Genomic DNA, 18870 nt, shown 5'->3' on the forward strand with positions numbered 1-18870 from the left:
AGCTTCCTGTCCATTAGTACCCCCAGGTCCCTTTCTGTCTGACTGCTCTCCAGCCACTCTGCGCCCAGCCTGGAGCGCTGCAGGGGGTTGTTGTGACAGATATCATGACAGCCTTTGTAACTTCAAATCTTTAGGGGAACTTATTGATGCGGTTCCTGAATTTGTCTTGGTTTGGGATGGTGCATCAATTACTATCCAAGATCTTGCATCTCAAAGAAGAGGCAATGTTGGCTGCATCCATTTTTGGGTCCCCAACTTTGGCAGCTGATTTTTCAGGATGATATTAGCATTTGCCCCCATTAATATAACTCTGGACTCTGGGATGACTTCACAGTGTAATCACTGCTTCGTGACGATCATCTTCTTTGCAGAAGCTGAGTGCATCCTTTCATCACAGAGTAAGGACGTGAAGGTTACGGCCACACTGTGAGATGAATAGCAAGCTGAAGAAAGAGTAAACGCTACCTCTACATGTTTTTCACTCAGGTATGTTGTTCAGCTCCAGCTGTAGTTCAAAGCATCCACCTTAGGTTTATGGAAAGCTTAGTTCTGGTATCTCTTGCCTCAACAGAATTGTCTAGATGATCTAAGGTATTTGAGATGTCTTCCATGGGGTGGCAGGTATGACACAGGACCCAGTGAGACCCACACTCTTTTCGACTAGCAGAGGGATAATCTAACCCACCTGAAATGGCACCAGGCAGCTACACTTAGACAGCTGGATTGTGCCCAGTGCTTTGTAGGGACTTCTTGTGGGGTCCTGTAGGTTTATGCCTAAAGGCAGAAAAGCCTTTGACTCGGCAATGCTTTCAGAGGGGTTCCTCCTGGTCTTCAGTGGTTCCTCGGTGGTCTCAGCACTTGCTGTCCAAGGGTTATTCTGGGGGGCTCCCCTGCCCCTCTAGAGCAACAGCACAGAGTAAGCAGAACTTTGTTATCTGCAGGAGTCAGATACAACGGGACAAACTTGGAGTTTCTGTGCACCTGTAGGATGGGGTGAGAGGGGCCTCTACCTGCATTTGCAGCTTGGCCTCCAAGTGTGCAGTGAAAACACTCAGTCTAAGGAGGCTGAAAATGTTGCTGCCGTTTCACAGAGCTCTGGCAGGAACCTGGGAACCATTCTTTGTTTTGGCAGCAAAACAGAGTAAAATTTGTGCTTTCAGCTTCATCTTTCATTGCTACTATTCCAGCCGACTGTTAAAGCTGAAAGAGGACTGAGGCAACCCATGCCATAAAACAGTTCTGCACTGGCCCGGGGGGGAGGAGAGAATCTCACAGATCTTTTCCACCACTATTTTCTTCAGTTTTCCTACAGAAAGACAGCTGTCACTTATTCTGTGAAACGCCACCCCCCTCTGTTACCTGTTTTGTTCAGCTTGCTGGAGTGGAGGAGGTGGAAAAAGGGCTCTCTAAAGGTCAGCCAGGTTAAGTATCATCAGGCAAAGAAGGACAACCTCATGGTAAGGTGTTTGTTTAGCTGCTGTAGTCATCCTCATTTAGCTGCTGTAGTCATCTTAATTTCATTTGGGTTTGCTTTCACAGGGCAACAAAACTCAATTCTGCAAACACATCTGTGCTGCAAGAACTTGACAGAGGAGGCTGGTGTTTGCACTGGCAGGGAAAGCTCTCTCCAGCATTTAGTAATTCCTAATAGTAACCCTGGTGAGCAGTTACTAACAAAAGCTGAACTGCTGAATTTCTTCACTGAATTGCCCACAAACTGCTGAGTCCTGCTAAAAAGTTGCTAATGATCCCAGCAGATGTTTCTACCTTTTTTTCCCCTCTTTTAGGACAACTTTAATGACCTACGTTTTTCTTTCGACTGCTCTTCCCCTTTCCTTCCTCTCCCTGCTCCCCACCTCCACATCAGCCTCAGGTTTATTTTTAAAAGCGATTCGTTTTTTGCACCACGGGTTGCCACAGCAGCTGCATAGATACTGGAACATTTAAAAGCGCGTGAAGAGCCTCAGCCCTGGCCAGGCGCCTGAGCTGATTTGGGGTGTGCCGACAAGAGGGAAATGAGCAGCTTCTGGTGGAGCTGGGACGGACCCAAATCAAGCACAGACGATTCACGGCGTTTGCTCCAGCTGTGCTCACCCTGTGTGAGAACCACGCTGGGTTCAACCGCGACGCGGTCGGTGGCAGCGTCCACTCAGCGCACGTTTTGCCATCTTTGTCACCCCTCCCAGAAAGCAACTGAATCGGGGGAGATCTTGAAGTACATTGTCATATTCTGATTTAAGCAATGGGATTATTGCTGAAACTAAAGTCAGTCACTCCTTGGCACTAACGAACCAGTTCAAATTAACCTTTTCCGAGTGTGTATCACAAACCCTTCCAGCACAGCAAGGGTTCAAAGGCCAGGGGACAGGCCACTCAGTTCTTGCAATGCTGAGATTTTTTAGCTTGACCATACCTGACTTGGATGATCCTTTGAGCATACTGTAGGACTTATTTATTTCTTCAGACCTTCCTGAAGTTTATCCTTCAGAAACTATTCTGTTCTACCTGCCTTTTAAAAAAATTTTATTTTTATTTAAAAGCTGAACTATTTTAGGGTGTATTATTAGATTTTTATGGGTTGGATACTCTGCTTGTTCTCACAGGTAAAAAGCAAATGGAAACTTGATCAGTCAAGAGAAATCACACCTGTGTGAGATGCCTGTAAAGGAGCAGAGAACAGTGCTTTGTATTGCTGGGGTGCCCACAGCTTCCATTAGAGGCTCTTTATATATAAATATGTATTAATCCAGCCTCGAGCAAGGCTGTGGCCACAGATCGTCTTCTAAACCCAGTGGCAATTGACCCAAAAATGTCTGAACAAATCAAAAGACCATAAAAACAACGAAAGAAATAACCAGAGACCAGCACAAACCAAACCAATCAAGCAGATACTACCTTAAATCTGCCTTATTAAATATGATGCTCACTGAGTCATGGCTGCCTAGTGCCTTCCAAAGGGGATCATCAACAGAGAAAAATCCATCCTGAAAGATCAGTCCTAACATGAGAGACTCCTGCTGCAACAGAAATAGTTCACTGGGAGGCTTTCTTGGGTATTTTATCTCCAACAGTTAGGGCTAATTCCTAATGTGGTAAACAGGAGAAATGTTGCTGAAATATACAATTTCCCTGTATAGCTTTTGAACCTTTCTGTGAAAATTATTATTCAGCCACCTTCCCATTTGCTGCACAAAGATTTACCAAACTCTGCATTTTAACACATGCTTCTACAGAACCATGTCATGTCCCTAAAAGAAAAAGGGTTGTGAAAACACACCAGGTAGCAAGCACAGGGCCATCTCTTTAGTGGGCACTGGGAACCTGCTGAGTTGCTGCCTGTTTTTAGAGATGATGCTATTGGTTTAACTTCAAAGCCAAGGCAATTGTACATGTCCTTTCCTCTCTAGTATTCAGGATGGGACACAGCTCTTGATGACCTAAACACACACTTAATATCCTATTAAGGTGTGGATACGCTACTCGGCTTCTTTACACTTGGTCTCTCGGAGTGATTTCTCCATCCACTGACATTCAGGAGAATGTGAAGTGTGAAATGGGGGCAGAATGTGGTCCTCCCTGCCCAACTCACTCCTCCTGCAGAATTCATGGCCGAGCTTCTTCACCAGTGCTAAGGGGCTTGTTTCTGATCCTTCCAACACTGGTGATGTCAAACTGTGTTGGTGATGTTGATGGGGACACGGAGCAAGTGACTCGCACCCAGAAAGGATGTGACCACAGCGATGCTCTGTGCCTGCGCAGATCTGCAGAGGCTCCTGGCAACCAGTTGTCAGCTCCAACACAAGCTTTGTTTTCAAGTTTGTCAAAGAGATGAGACCAGCAACATGTGGCACTGTTGTGAAGATGAAAGTCCTATCAGTGACTCACTGTTTGTTTCATTTGCTCCACCTATTTTAGTGGAGTGGACCCAGCTTGGAAAAGGGATAAATGGGAAAGATGGACGGGATGCTGAACAGCAGATAGAGCCAAGGCTTGGTGCTAGCATCTGTGAGGAGAAAGGAGATGGAACAAGGCAGCTGAGCAGCAGGGAGGCAAGAGCATCCAGGCAATTCTTTCTCATTTTATGAGTCTCCTGCTCCAGGAAAAACACATCTAAATATGGCAAACTTTTCACGCTACATCCGGCTGCTGATTCCAGCTCACTGGCATTTGGTTGAGGTCCCCGTGGCAGGGAGGGGATGTCCCCCCACGCTTGCTCCGTGCCAGAGCTCAGGCTGACTCACCACGCCAGGATATCAGTGTACAACAGCCAAAACCCCAGACAGCCGCTATCTCTCGTCTCTGCCAGACAAATAGGATATCCTCCGCAGCGTGCGGGAGCCCAGCTGGAGCTGCTCTGCACAGGATGCGCTCAGATGTCTGGTGGGCAACTCGTTTTCGTGAGTCCCCGCACTCGCAGGCCGTGCCGGAGGCCGTGCGGGTGCTGTTTATCTGCTCTGACACCCGCCGGGGCGGTCCAGCTGGGAGACAGTCCTGCCGGATGGAGTGGTGGGGGCCAGGGAACCGGCTGGCCGGGCTCTGCCGTGGCATTTTCAAACATAAACAGGCCTCTGCACAGGAAATATCCAGCGCTGATGAAGGAATGGGGCTCCTCAAACATGTCTGCAGAGCTAAAGCAGAGGTGCTCCTCTGTGGTTTCTCCCACTGAGATGAAGAAGGCGATTTGGGGTTCGGTCCAACAGTGACCCAGCAATAATGGGGCTCCTCGCTAGCCAGGAGACCTGCAGAACTTATAGGGCATAGATCGCTCCAAGGGAAAAATCCACCTTAGATCTAACTTGATTTTGTTCTGATAATTATCTCTGCTGGCTTAGATTAGGGTTCATGGCAGTGTGAAAGCAGAGCTTTTATTCACAGACAAATCTTGCTCCAGTTGTCTCGGGATGGCCCAGAGATCCAGAGCAGAAGATCCCTCAGCTTAATCCCAGCAGCCCACTGTTTTGAGGGTCCCCTTCAGAGCGCAAATGAAGACGAACGTTAAAGAATGAGCTTGGCAAAAATGGACTTCGGAGCATCAGGTATCAAACGTACAACTGTGCAGCGGACCCAGACTGAGATCGAGGGCCTGGGAAACAAGGAGGAGCTTAGGCTTTGGCCCTGAATTTCTGTGACCATGTGGAAGTCCCTGCCCCAGTACGAGACTCCGTCTCCCCCTCTGCTGTGTCTTGAGACTGTACGTGATGTGGGGCAGTAACTGCCTCATGCTGCAGAGCAGGATCTTGGCCAGACAGTATGACAGCTGGAAACAACAACAAATATTTCCTTGCAGTCTTGCTGCAAACCCAGGGGAGACATGCCAGCTTTGGTGTGCTCCTCGTGGCGCTGACAGTGAGGAGGAGTGAGATGAAGAGAGGAAACAGCTACAAGCAATTTCCAAGAAAAAAGGACAGAGAACAGTAGGGAAGTGGAGACAAACAGAGATCCAGTTTTGTCCTTATGATATCGAGTCACTCAGGGTATTTATAGCCTGGAAATCTACTGTGGCCACTTAATCATTTGCACTTATTCTCTCCAGCACACAGGCTGTGCCGCGATAACCCATCATTGTTGTGACTGTGTGCCGATAATCTTTGGCACAATGGGAGGAAACACAAACGCTGCGATGGAGCTGGTGGCTTTGCCCAGTGGGACAGGCAGCAAATGTCCCCTCCCATCCAGCGGGACAGGGCTGGGTCACTTCTGCTAGCTGGGCTGGAGGGAAGGGGCTCTTGGAGCAGAGGGCTCTGGGTGACTGCGTGGAAGCAATGCAGGGTCTCCAATGCTCTGCTCTCTGTCCTCTGCCAGATTTCTTCTCTCTATAATTCCTTGCTGCTGCCTGTAGCTGCTTGAAGGCACACAGCAGCAGCAAACCTCACAGGTCTCCTTAATGTTTTGGGAAGAGCCCTGTTCTCATGGCTGGTAGGACCTAAAGACAGCGCTGAACACAGGCACCTGGAGGGAGCCATGCTCGCCTGGCCCACCAGCAGCACCCCAACCAAAGCAGAGGTTCAGCCAGTCCTACGTAGGTGTCCAGGTAGACTGATCCACCTGCTCCACCTTAAGAAATGACTCACCTGGTCAATGAAGTTTGCATGGCTCTAGTCACTAGTGCAATTTGGCTGAGTCTGCAAACACCACACTCAGGCAGAAGGGATTTCAGCAGGGAGTAAAAATCCACAGAAATAAAAGCATGGGCAGCTCACAGTTTGGGATTCTCATCCACATCACCCTGAAAGATGCTGGCCCTACAGAAGCTTTTCTGGGCCTGATTTTCTGCTGGCTTTCACCTGGTTGCTGCTCTCCCAGTGTGAGAGCAGAAGCAGACACCCATGTTTTTTTCCAGGAAGGCAATAAGTCAGCATATTAATGTGAAAACAGGATTACTACCAAGTAGCTCTCACAAATTTGGGAATGGTGCCCAGGAGGCTGAGATCTTGGAAAGACCTTAAGAACTTCCTAGGGGTACTTAATTTTATTTACTTTCCAACAGGAGAGCTGGAAAAAATGCCAAACAAACAAAGAGCTCCAACAACCTGACACCAGTCTGGGAGCTGCTCGGCTACTGCAACTCCCTAAGCGATGGAAGGCACAGACCTGGATTGTTTACTTTGTCAGGAAGAGCTAAGGAGCAGAAAGGCATCTCTGTTTGCAGGCAAGGCAAGGAATTGCACAGGAGGCTGCTCTGGAGCTCTGTGAGTATTTCACATTTTAACCCCTTGCTGGACATTTTCCAAGCAGGTGAGGGTGGCTTTTAAGAGACTTGAAGGACGCAGTAATGCAAAGCTGATCTACTCCACCAGTGTAGGTTCAGTTTTAAAGCATGTGTGTTCTTAGATGGACTCCTCCCTTGTGAAACATGAGAAGGTTATTCTCTGGTGTTACACATCTCAAAACAATGGATTTTGATAACTTGACGTGACATTTAACAGAGGGCATTTAATTGACTGGAACTGGTAATTCTAGTGATGCCAGCAACTTTGACCTCCTGACGAGCTTTCCACCCGAGCACCTTCAAGCTCTTTGCAAACTATCAATCCTTGCTTTGCTCCTGCAGTGACATTTAGCACAGTTTTACGCACAGCTTGCCACGTTCACACTGACAGAAGAGCTTCAAAGAAATACAGACAAGTTCCTGACTCTTCTTCCCTGGTCCTTCTCTTCTGGTGCTCTAGCTGTCCTGCATTCCAATTTATCTCATTTTTTTTTCACAGATTTTGTCTTCCTCATAACAGGAAGGTGCTCTAAGCCACAGAAAGAAACCTATAGGTCCCCACACTAGTATGGTGGAGAGTGCTAGGGAATAGTTCTTTTGAGCTTAGGACACCAGGGAAATTCCAGTAACAGAGAGTGAAGGCAGATGTGCATTCTGTGAAGAAGCCACCCTGCCTCAACACTGCTGAGGAACATCACTAATTCCCAGCCTTCATTTCCCCAGTGAGCTGCAGTGGTTGACTGCTTCATCACTGGTGAGGTTGGTGAGGGTTCTGGAGGCTGGTGAGGGGAGACTGTCTCACTCTCTGTAACTGCCTGAAAGGAGGTTGCAGCATGGAGGGCGTTGGTCTCTTCTCCCACGTAACAAGTGATAGGATGAGAGGAAATGGCCTGAAGTTGTGCCTGGGAGGTCTAGATTGGATATTAGGAAACACTTCCTCATGGAGAGGGTTGTCAGGCACTGGAACAGGCTGCCCAGGGAATTGGTGGAGTCACCATCCCTTGAGGTGTTTAAAAGACATATAGATGAGGTGCTCAGGGGCATGGTCTAATGCTAGAGTTAGGTTAATGGTTGGACTCGATGATCTTAAGGGTGTCTTTGAATCAAAATTATTCTATGATCACTGCTGCCTGGGTGCTCCTTCACAAGCACATCTGCCTACAGATGAGCTGGGTGCCCAGGGCTGATCATGGTAGAAACTGTGAAGAGAGACCAGGTCTCAGCTGGAAAGTGAGAGGCTGGAGATGACATCCTGGGGCCAAAGAGGAAACGAGCAGCGGGAACAAGAGAGGGGGAAGCTCCTGCCTGTGTTGTTTGTGGGGCAACGTGCTGAGAGACAGACTGACACCTGGATGGACAGAAATGCTAAAGGGAAGTGACTTTCATTTCTGCAGTGCAGTTTCTGGCTGCTCCCCATTATGCCATGGCCACAGTCCTTCCCACCAAATTCTCTCCAGTTACGGGAAAAAGGACCTACCTGATGACAGAAGACTCCCGCTGCTGCCGCTGATAATTTTGCCTTTACTCCCCATGTTGGCCAGCTTTGAGGTCTTGAGCGTTCCAGTTTCGGTCAGGTCAATCGCAATCTCACTCAGGCTTCTTGCAGCATGGATCTTGGACTGGACATGGACACAGGAGTCATTAATGATCTAGTGCTTCTTTAAAGCTCACAGAAGGAAAAAGTCCTTTTGTTGTGGCAGGAAACAAGCCTCCACAGCAAACTGGGATTGTTTTACAAGAATAAGCAATCTAGCACAGTATTCACTGCTGCGCTTTTTACATTCCTAAGTGGGTACAATTCTGGCATTGCTTCCTGGTATTTACTATTTTCTCTGCTTTGCCATGCACATTTTCCCCTCTTAAACAATGTATGGAGTCACTGTGTTACCACATACAATAAGAAACCTTCGGAAATGCCAACATAAAACACTTTAGCCCAAAGGCTAAAGACCATATCTAGCATCTAAAGGAAGCCAGGAGGAGCCTTTCCAAATCTGCAGTGAGCTCTGGACCAAGGCACTGTGAGGACATGGTTTAAATGGGCTGCCATGAGAAGGTGGAAGAACATACTGGTAGGGAAACATGTTCAGGTTATGGTCCAGACTAACAAGCTGCATACAATACCCCTACTGTGAGGGACCTCTTCAAAGCATTAATATTATTCTAGTATGAAACAACAGCCAGCCCCAGCTCAGTAACTGGCCACACTAGAGGAAGGAGTCACTCATTGTACATCACCAAATGTCAACAACCAAGGCACTGCCAGGGAAAGTGAACGTATAGAACGGAACGGAACGGAACGGAACGGAACAGAACAGAACAGAACAGAACAGAACAGAACAGAACAGAACAGAATAGAACAGAATAGAATAGAATAGAATAGAATAGAATAGAATAGAATAGAATAGAATAGAATAGAATAGAATAGAATAGAATAGAATAGAATAGAATAGAATAGAATAGAATAGAATAGAATAGAGTATTTCCATTGGAACAGACATCCAATGACCATCTAGTCTTCCTCTTATCTTCCTAAGATGTCATCCTTTCTCCTTTTTGTGACCAGTACAGCCTTAAGATCACCTCGAAATAGCAACTGCCAGATCAGAACAACCCAAAGCCTCCTGAGTCCTCTCTCTCATTTCTGACTGGGTTATCTCCAAGTACTTCAGAAAAAAAAAAATATAAGGAAACTTTTCATTAAGCCATTGTGGAATAATCTGTCCATGCGGAAAATTTCCTCCTGCCTCTTCTGAACTAATGCTTATACTCTAAAATCTACTTTATGTATTGGTTGTTGAATTTGCCTCAGGTAACAAGCCATGCTAACAAGGAGAAGTCTGACAACCAAGAAGCTCACTGTCTGTAACATGGCACACAACAATGGCTGCTATTTGATCTCCGACCTGGAAACAGCTTCTTGCTCACTGACCCTCATCTAGGCTCCTCAATCACGGACAGAGGGAGTTTGGAGCTCAGCTCATCACCCAAATTGTCACAAGTTCTGTGCTGCTGAGCTTCAATTAGCCCAGACTCACAGGGCCACTGACGTGCAATTTCTATTTCCCAGAACCCAGGCAGTTGTTGGGACACTGTGCTGAGGCTCTCCAGCCACATAAAGACTTATGTTCAAGAAGATAGTGAAGCCCCAGTTCACCTGAGCATTCACCTCTGCACCTCCTCAAGGCCACAAGAGACTCCCAGCCCTTGTTGTACAGTTCAGGGGGTGAATACATCATTACAGTGCTCACAAATCAGAAGCTGATTGACATCTAGGGTGTGATCTGTTCCCACCGGAACTAACATGAGATGAAACCAGAAGGAACGCTTGCCATGGTGGCATTTTCAGTGTTATTTCACATCCTCGGGAAGCAGAAATCATTTTAACAAGAACTAAGGCTGAACTGATGGCTGAATGCTCACCACACTGAGCTTCACTCTTAGCTCTGTTACTGATTTGCTGTGGAGCTCTGGGAAAGACACTTAAGGTTAAATCTTAGTGAACCCCTGCCTGTTTGCACATCAATGAAATAAAAACGGAAGTAAAATGTCTCCCTGTTGCACACTATACTTTAAAGATTAATTTAAGACTTAGAATGAAGACAGCACTGGGAGAGCCTCATACTGAATACACTCTCAGAAGTATTATGATAATTTAATATCCTTGGGTCTTTATAGCCTCTGTCATTACCATTCAGAGGTACCCAAATGCCTCACAAGATTATTTCCACAATAACCCCAAGAACAGGGTGTGTGCACTCACTTATTTGAGCGCAGAGGCTGAACTACCTGCCAAAATGTCAGAGAAAATCAGGCAATCAGTACTGATCCTCTTAAACTAATGCTACAACCAGTCAGACACCCCTCATTTCTAGCAGCTCCTCCGCAAACTCAGCCCTGGTAGATGGATAGCACTCTTTTAGCTTCTTGGATTTCGGAGGTTCCTGGTCAGAAACAAGGCTTGTGAAAGATGTTCTCCAAATAGCCTTGGAAGGTTAGTTCTGGGTGAAGAGGAAGGTCCCTGCTTTTATCTAATGATATTTCCTGCTACTTGAGTTTTGACAAGGAGCCTGAACACAAACTGCTGTCTTGCTGCAATGTGCTATCTAGTGATTTATCCCCTGCAGGTGCAAACATGTTGTATGACCCTACATATACGTAAGGTTATGTATATACAAGGTATATATACCCCAGGAACAGCCAAACGCAGTATCTGCCTAACCCAATATACTGAGTCCTCGCAGCAGATGTCTAGAAGAGGTGCAAACCCCAAGTCTGCACAGACAGATCCTGCACTCCTGTTCTACGAGGCAGCGGTTTTCCTGTATTTGTGGGACAGTTACAGCGAGAAGCCCTGTAGTTTATTTCCGCTCATGTTGAGACTGCAAATTAGAGCCCGCTCTGGCCCTACCTGTTTGACTAGGCACCAACCAAAAGGCTGAGTGAAGGCAATGCAGCTGGAGGCTGCGGTCCTGGCCAGCACGCCCAGCCAGCAGCAGCTGGAAGCATGCCCTACAGATGAAAAAATACCGTAAGACCGAAGCCTGGCATCCCTGGAGCCAGGAGAGAGGAAAAACAAACCAGAAGAGAGCAGATAGGGGATCAGCAAAGCAGAGTGATCTTCCTCCACAGAGGGTGCAATCCAAACCTGCTAAAGCCATCGGGTGAAGGTTTTAGATCCCACCGCAGTTGTGCTAATGGTACCTTGCTCTAAACAGTTGCGATGAAGCACCTCCTGAAAGGAATGGGGTTAATTTGCCATGCTGCTCAAGCCCTGCTGCCTCCAGCAATGCCAATCAGTGTCGGCTGGTCTTGTGCTTTGGACAGCCGCTCATCAGCAGCAGGAATCAGACCAACAACTCATTTCATACAGGCCACTGAGCAGCAGCCAGCACAAGGCCTGGCCTAGACTTGGTACTGACAGCACAATAGTGGAGAGCTAGATTACACCCCATTAGCGCTCCCTCGGGCCCTCCATCCCTCCAGGCTCAAAAATTTTAAAGCACTTAGCACAGAGCTGCCAAGTTTCATTTACATGGAGGAAGACTGGCTCATTCATGAGTCATTTTGAAGCACGGGGCCAAAATGATCCCCGGTGCTGTTTTGACAGGGTCAGAGGGTGAAGAAAAATCCATCAGTGAAACGCAAAAGTAGATGGACACGAGGGATGAATTTATCCCTCTTGCTTGTAGTGATAGGGCTTTGCTGCAGGTGATTTTTTAGAAATCCCTGGCCTATTTTCTTCCAGTTCATTCAGCCAAAAAGCCTCACGCTTGGAGGAACGTGCTGTTGGAAATTCCCACTAAAAGGGATTTCTCGAGGCTTCTAGGACAAGTGCTTGATTGACTCGGTGCAGTCAACAGAGCAAAGACGTGCCTTCAAGTCCTGCTGCATCTGCCTCCTGAAAAAAAGGGAAGCTGACAGGAGTTCTGCACACTGACATGTTCACTCGGAAAGCTGGGAATCTTTTCAGTCTCCACGTTACGCTTCGATTGCAGGGAGAGAGAGACAGATCAGCGGGGAGCGAGACGCTGGGAACTCGGCGAGCTGGCAGGAGTTCAACACGGACTGAGGCTGCAAAGAAGGCTGGGACCGCACTTCTTTACAAAAGGGTCAAAATCCAGACAAAGCTGATTTTATTTCTTTTTAAAATCAAGTGAAGGGGCTTTTTTCAGTGGAGCTGTGCAGAAGGTTTAGATGCAACTGGTGCCCAGTTATGTGAGGAGGAAGGAGTTCAAGCTTGCTTTATCACTATGTCAAATCTCCTGCCATTTTATCAACACCACTCTAGTGTCATCACTTGCAGTAATCTCTAGCAGTCTGTTTCTTCTAAGCTTGTTTTTATTTTTCTTTCTTTTGTCAAAATATGAAATGCCAAATTTGAACATGAAAGGAGGGAATATCTAAGTTTTGCTTTGAAGATGGGGATTCAACTGAATTGGGGACTGAGATTTAAGGGGATGCGAACCCATGCATCCCGAAACTCAAATAAATGTTTGTCTGCATCCTTAAGAGCTGAAACAAAGACAATTGACATCGCCCTACTCTGGAGTATGTTTTACTCGTTTTCAAAAGCAAAGCGCACATGAGTACAGTGTCCTGAAGTGACCAGCACGGTGAATTGAACAGACCAATTAAAACTGATGAACCTATCAATCTTGACAGTGTCACGTCAAAGACAAGGACAACAGACTAAGACACCAGCTCACTTAAGAGAAAGGGACAAAAATATTTGTATGCCTTAACTTCAAAGCCTCAGCGTGACCACCGGGATTATTGTGACAAAGCACACTGACATGGTCACAGACGTGACAGGTTGACGGACGAGGGCTGGTGGGTGGTGCTGTCCCTAGGAGTGTGAGAGAGGGGAGATCAGATTGAAACACAATCTGCCAACAACAAAAGAAGGCACTGAAGGGAAGTCCTGGGCATTTAAGAGACCCAGTTTCTTACCAAAGAAATGGGAGGAGGGGGGGAATCTCCTTTTGTTTGTTGGTTGCTTGTGACCTAAATACCTTGCAGCTAGATCAGCAAATCCATCTGGCTAAAAGCAAAAAAAACCAAAAAACTTCTGTTTGTTTGGTGAGTTGGTTTTGTTGGGAGCAAAACAGAGAGGGCTATGCATTGCCCTGCTGTTGCTGAGCAGAGCAGGGGGACAGGAATGCATTACCTGGTATCAGGTGAGCGTGCAATTTTGTCCATACTCACAGCTGGCACTTAGGCATGGGTGAGAAATTAGTTATACCCCTGAATTCAACACAGCTCACAGCAACTATGATTAATCATGTTTTTTTTGCATTAGATGGGGCATGGCCAAAGGGGGTTTAACCATGTGTTCTGTCCAAAAGTCCTACCCACTCTAAAATAAAGTCACAGAGATCATGGTGGGGACAGCAATGTCAGGTGGGTTTAGAGTGAGCTGGACTAATAGCACACTGGTGGCCCTCCACATAATTCAGCAAGCCAATTCAATTCACTGAACTGGCAGAAATATAACGTAGCAAAGAAAAACAGGAAAAACATTTTTTTTCCACCAGTTTAGTGGGCTGAAATGGTTCATGAAGGGACCTGATAAGCCAGGGCTTCTGCAGCCTCTGCCTGAAAATGCGGACAGTGCTTTCAGCAGCAGCAGGATGTTGTTTCAGCTATTTGGAGGAATATCACCCTGCCCATTCCTGCCATCTCACCAGAGATAGGGGGCAATGCAGGCTGTATAAAAAGGTATCCAGTCAATACAGACTCTGTCTTTGTAAAATTTTACACCAGCGTGCTCACAGGGAGAGGGGCATCTGCATGAGAAGTCTCAAAGTGATCTCAAAGTGATCAAAGTGATCTCCTGCTGCTCTGGGTATGCCTAAAATGACTGTTGATGAAAGGAATTAGAGTGAGAGCACACAGTCCTTTGGTTTCAAGGTGGTTTCTTTTGTATATTGAGCAGCCTTTTGTGCAGCACCAGATCTAGAGAGTTTCTTGTAGGGCTAGGCTGTCAGCATCTTGTCCTCCTTCTTCTGTTGTGAGATTCCGTGTGGAGACAGAAATAATATCCCTATCCCTCATTTCTAGGAAAATATGATAGTAAAAAGCAAGGGACAGCAAGAAGGATTCAGAAACAGGTGTACAGTGTGAAGCTACTTTGAACTCACTTATTGGAAGCTGCCCTAACTTTACGACAGAGTTCAAGAACCAGAAGACATGTGGAAACCATCCAGACAGGGACACGACCTTATCTGCCTGTAAACTTCGGCTCTTCCAATTTGACCACAGTTCAATCCTCACTCCCATAGACATGAATTCAATACAAATTCCCTCAGTCTCACCAAAGCCAGCAGATATTTAGAGTCAATTTGCCTTTTTATTGACCTCAAGTAGAAAGGGAGGACAGGAAAAGAGCCACCATCTGGACTCGACCTTGCTGGGACTGTGGGGAGTGAGAACTGACTCACTCGCCACAACGGGCACTTCCCACCTCCAACATGCTTACCTTGCTTTGCTTTCTGTCCAGGTAGAACTGATGTTGACTAATGGCCATAGCCCAGATAGACTTTATTAGAGCTGGACAGGCGTACCACGTGTGCACAGCGATGCCACTATGCCCAAAAGTCCTCCTGGTCACAGATGCCCTGGAGAGGAGAAAAGAATGAACTGGGGTTACACCAAGGTTTCCTCAGATTGTTTTCTGTGGCAGAACCTATCACAGATCTCATAGTAAAAACTGCTGTCTTTATTGCACACACCCTTGTGCTACTAGGAAAAAATGCTCAGAGAACAGCAATAAGCAGCTACTCAAGTCAGGACAGCATTTACTTTAAATAACTCCTCAAGTTAGCAAGTTCCAGAGGACTAACAGTAAAGATCATCCAGTCAGTCCAGTTCAGACTGTATTCCTGAGTTCGGCTGAGCTGATGCTGACCTGCTACATGTCCCAGGGGAGTCACCAATGCCAGAGCATGTGTGAATCCTCTGAGTCTCATCACATGCTGAGACAACTGAGGCCAAGTCTGCACACACCACTGGCTTTGGACAGTGACTGTCAAACATTAGGATCCAGGTGACAACTAAAGATCCACAGGATCATTTAGACAACGTGGCAGAAATTCTTCAGGTACCTTGATTTCCCCACTTGTAAACAGATGTAGCAGGACTTGCCATGTGGGATGGAAAAGGGGAGTTGTGAGGCTCAGAGAGGTCTGCCTAGTGCCCTGGAGAGAAGAATGTTACTCAGCGATTAGCTGAGTGAACATAAAAACAGGAAAAATAAGAGCCAAATGTTTCCTCTGTGGGAGTCCCAATTGTCCTTGAGTATTAATAGCAAAAACCACAGTTTAGGTTTCCCCATGCTTTCACAGCTGTACAAAACTGCTTGATTATTCCTCCCCACCCCTCAACTCTAACCCCACCAGCAGAGCCCCTGACACCAGCACACCCAGTCTCACAGTGTCCTGGTCTGTGGAGCCCTCCCCATGCTGGGATGCAGCACTGGCTGGTGGAAAACAAGCCACTGATCTATGAAGCCCCAAATAAAGGAGGTCCTCCTCTCTGGTGTGTTAAGAAGAATCTTGCGGTGGAGTAGAATTATGAAATGAATGTGAACATGGGTACAGAGACTAGCACAGAAACGTGGTCTGAGACAACCAGGATCTTATGTTTCAGCGTTATTCTGTGCTGAGCCCTTTCCATGTGACTGGAGCAGAAGACCTTGTCCTGTTGTATCGTTCTTGTGAGAAAACTCTCCATGGATGCAGCAGGATGGCAGCTGATGGTCCTAGTGAGGATGGGCACTGGGCTGCCCAATCTCTGTCACTGGGCAGGGAACCCAGGCTGTGCTGGGAGGTGCTCCTGAAGCTGAGGCTGGAGAGGAGATCCAACTCTGGATGCTTTATGTTGGTTTAAGGTACACAAACCATGGCAGCACATTGGTATACAAGGCGGTAAGCCATTAAGGCACCCAAACATGGGCTAAGGCCTTAATTCTGGTGTCATCCTATTCAGTTCAAATGCAGTTACTTGTTTTGAACTCTCAGAAACATACTCTGCAAGCTATTCATCTTCTCATTGAAAAAGCAGTGATTTCCAATTTTTTTCTTTTTTTGGGATCTGTTGATGTTTCCCATCAAAACCGCAGACCCCAATTGAAAGTCTGCAGACTTAGCTGGTTAGAGCTGTGGACTTTTCACAACTGTCTTTCACGGACCTGTGAGAGATGGCCCATGGGTGCTTTTTCCATGACTTCCCTCCACATGTGCCACATGCGCTATGGAATTAACCCTGTTGATACCCCTTAAAACATACCGTTTCTCTCCTTTTTGGGATAAGTAACCATGATGAAGAGAGGTTAAACGGCTTGTTTGGGACAGGAAACCATGGGCAGAGGCAGGGCTTAAAAACATACACTGTGCTGCCCAGCCCTGGCCACAACCACGGAGCTGTGCTTGATCTCTTGCGAGAGTGGCTTCGCTGACTCAGGCTCTGGTTTGGCTACATGGAGAGGAATGCAGAGGGAGCAGTGTGTTGGCTATTCCTCTGCCTCCACATGCCCAAAAACTCCTCACAGGAGTCCACCCCATGTGGCTGGGAGACTACGACCAGAGGTGGGTTCCCACCATGCCACTGCAATGTGCCTTGCTGCTTTACAGCGGTGGTACTCTCTGGTCAGGAAAACCAACTAACTGAATTCCCTTGCAGTGAGAAAGTATGAGGCTGACAACCTGGGGCAGGGTTTTGTCCTCCTGGTGTTGATTCAGAGGAACAACACAACTGAATAAAAAACGGAAGCTCTCCTGTGTCAGTAATTCCTATCATCAAAATATAAATGAGACAGAAGAGGTTCCTCCGTTTGGTCACATTTCATGCATAGTACTGAGTTGCAAACATCATCATGATTTTAACTTCCCAGAGCTATTCATTCTCTGTTCCTGCTTATACACAACGGCCAGCCTGGGTGTTCAGGGGCTGCTGGTTGCCTGCAATACGCGTTTCTGACACCTCACCCAGAGGCTCGGCAAGGGAAGGAGCACACCACCCCCAGCTCCTGCTGCTGGAAGATCTCCCAGCGTATTCTCAGCTTCGGGAATTTGCTCTGCTAGGTTTCATGCGACTATTTACATGCTTAATATTAAACAGATGCTTCAAGGCTCTGCTGACCTGAAGCTGCGGAATGGTACGAGCTGCTCTGCTCAGTTTTTGCTTAACAAAATGCACTCATGGAGATAGGCACTGTTGTGTTGGTGTGACTATGTGCATATCAGAGCAAATAAGTACAGAAACTGCATGCAAAATTCCCCAAATAAAAATACATATATTCGTACGCAGATAGGCACGGGAAACGGGTGAAACAGGATCACAGCTGAGCAATCAGCAAAACACAGTACTACGAGAAGCACATCAAATCAGTCTGGGAAGAGAGTTGGTTTCTATCAGCCGTATTCATACTTTGCTAGTGGGACATTGCTTTTAGCGAGAACAACTTACAGAGCAATACACACACTGTTCACTGTCTGCAATAACCACCCACTAACGCAAACGAACATGGGGTTCAGAACGCACTGATTAGATGCAACACAGGCACTTGAACTCACTCTCGCCCACGTTAGATCTGTAAAGTAAGAAGAAAAAAAAAGACTCCTATGCCAAAAAGACTGATGGGCTTTCATCCAGACTGCCGGTAAATCTCTGGTGCGGTGCCATTCCTTTCAGTTGCGCTACTGAATATTTATTTACAAGGAAGCATGTAAGTACAAAATCTGGCGCCCATCTGCGGGCTCCAAGTACAACACGGGGGCAAGGCAAACCCCTTTCCACGCACGGGGTGCCGGCACCGCAGCTGGATCACCGGAGCTGCACATCCCCGGGGGTCAGAAGGTGCCAAAACAGAGAGAAGGAAAAAAAAATACCGCTAGGAGTTGAGGGGAAGCGCATCCTCAGAAACACCTACCCAAGCCCAAAATGTGCTGCTGAAGGAAGCGGCAGCCCCCGGCTCAGTACCCGCTGCCCTTTGCTCACGGGATTCCCAGATACGAAGCGCAGCAAACCCCGCACAGGGGTTGGAGCGCGGCTCGGCACAGCAAAGCCTGGCTCGGCATGGCTCAGCTGAGCTGGGCATGGATCAGCCTGGGTTGGCAGTTCAAAGCCCGGCTTAGCATGGCACAGGATGGCTCAGCCCAGTTCGGCATGGCTCAGCGCAGCTTGGCACTGCAAAGCCCGGCTCGGCATGGCTCAGCCCAGCTCGGCACTGCAAAGCCCGGCTCGTCTCGGCTCTCACCTGCGCGGGTCATGCACCTCCACTGAGAACTTCTTCTCGCGGAAATAAAGGTTCTCCAGCTGCCTCCATTGGAAGATCTGCGGGGAGAAGAAGGGGGTGAGGCACCTCCGCGCAAACCCCCGCCCAGCCCTGCCCGCCGCTCCGCTTCCTCCCGGCGCTGCGGCGGGGCTGCCCCGCTCCGCTCCGCCCCGGCCCGGCCCCGCGTCCCGCCCAGCAGCCGCGGGGCAGCCCCGGGGGCGGGCAGCGCCCTCCCGCCCGACCCCCGCTGCCCGCGGCGGGCTCGGTGCCGCCGGAGGGGGAGGCGGGGAAGGGAGCCGGTTTCACTTTGCAGGGAGAAGTACGGTTTAAACACATGCAAGCCACGGGAAAACCGGGATTCAGACGCCTTTTTTCCTTGGGGGGT

General features: G+C 47.8%; 1 protein-coding gene across 5 annotated transcripts in view; it reads right to left on the bottom strand.

Annotated features, from left to right (window-relative positions):
• FRMD4A (FERM domain containing 4A) overlaps window positions 1-18870 on the bottom strand; it is a gene marked incomplete at its 3' end in the record, with an annotated part of 393830 nt that overhangs the window by 25073 nt on the left and 349887 nt on the right. For all 5 annotated transcript variants that reach the window (XM_082064558.1, XM_082064557.1, XM_082064561.1 and 2 more), the window contains exons 12-14: window positions 18468-18544; window positions 14691-14829; window positions 8187-8328 (exon numbers count right to left, since the gene is read on the bottom strand). In XM_082064558.1, the coding sequence (XP_081920684.1) occupies window positions 8187-8328; window positions 14691-14829; window positions 18468-18544 (358 nt within the window). The remainder of the gene's footprint in view (window positions 1-8186; window positions 8329-14690; window positions 14830-18467; window positions 18545-18870) is intronic.

This window comes from Streptopelia decaocto (genome assembly GCF_964273445.1).
Source record: "Streptopelia decaocto genome assembly, chromosome: 1".
Lineage (NCBI taxonomy): Eukaryota > Metazoa > Chordata > Aves > Columbiformes > Columbidae > Streptopelia > Streptopelia decaocto.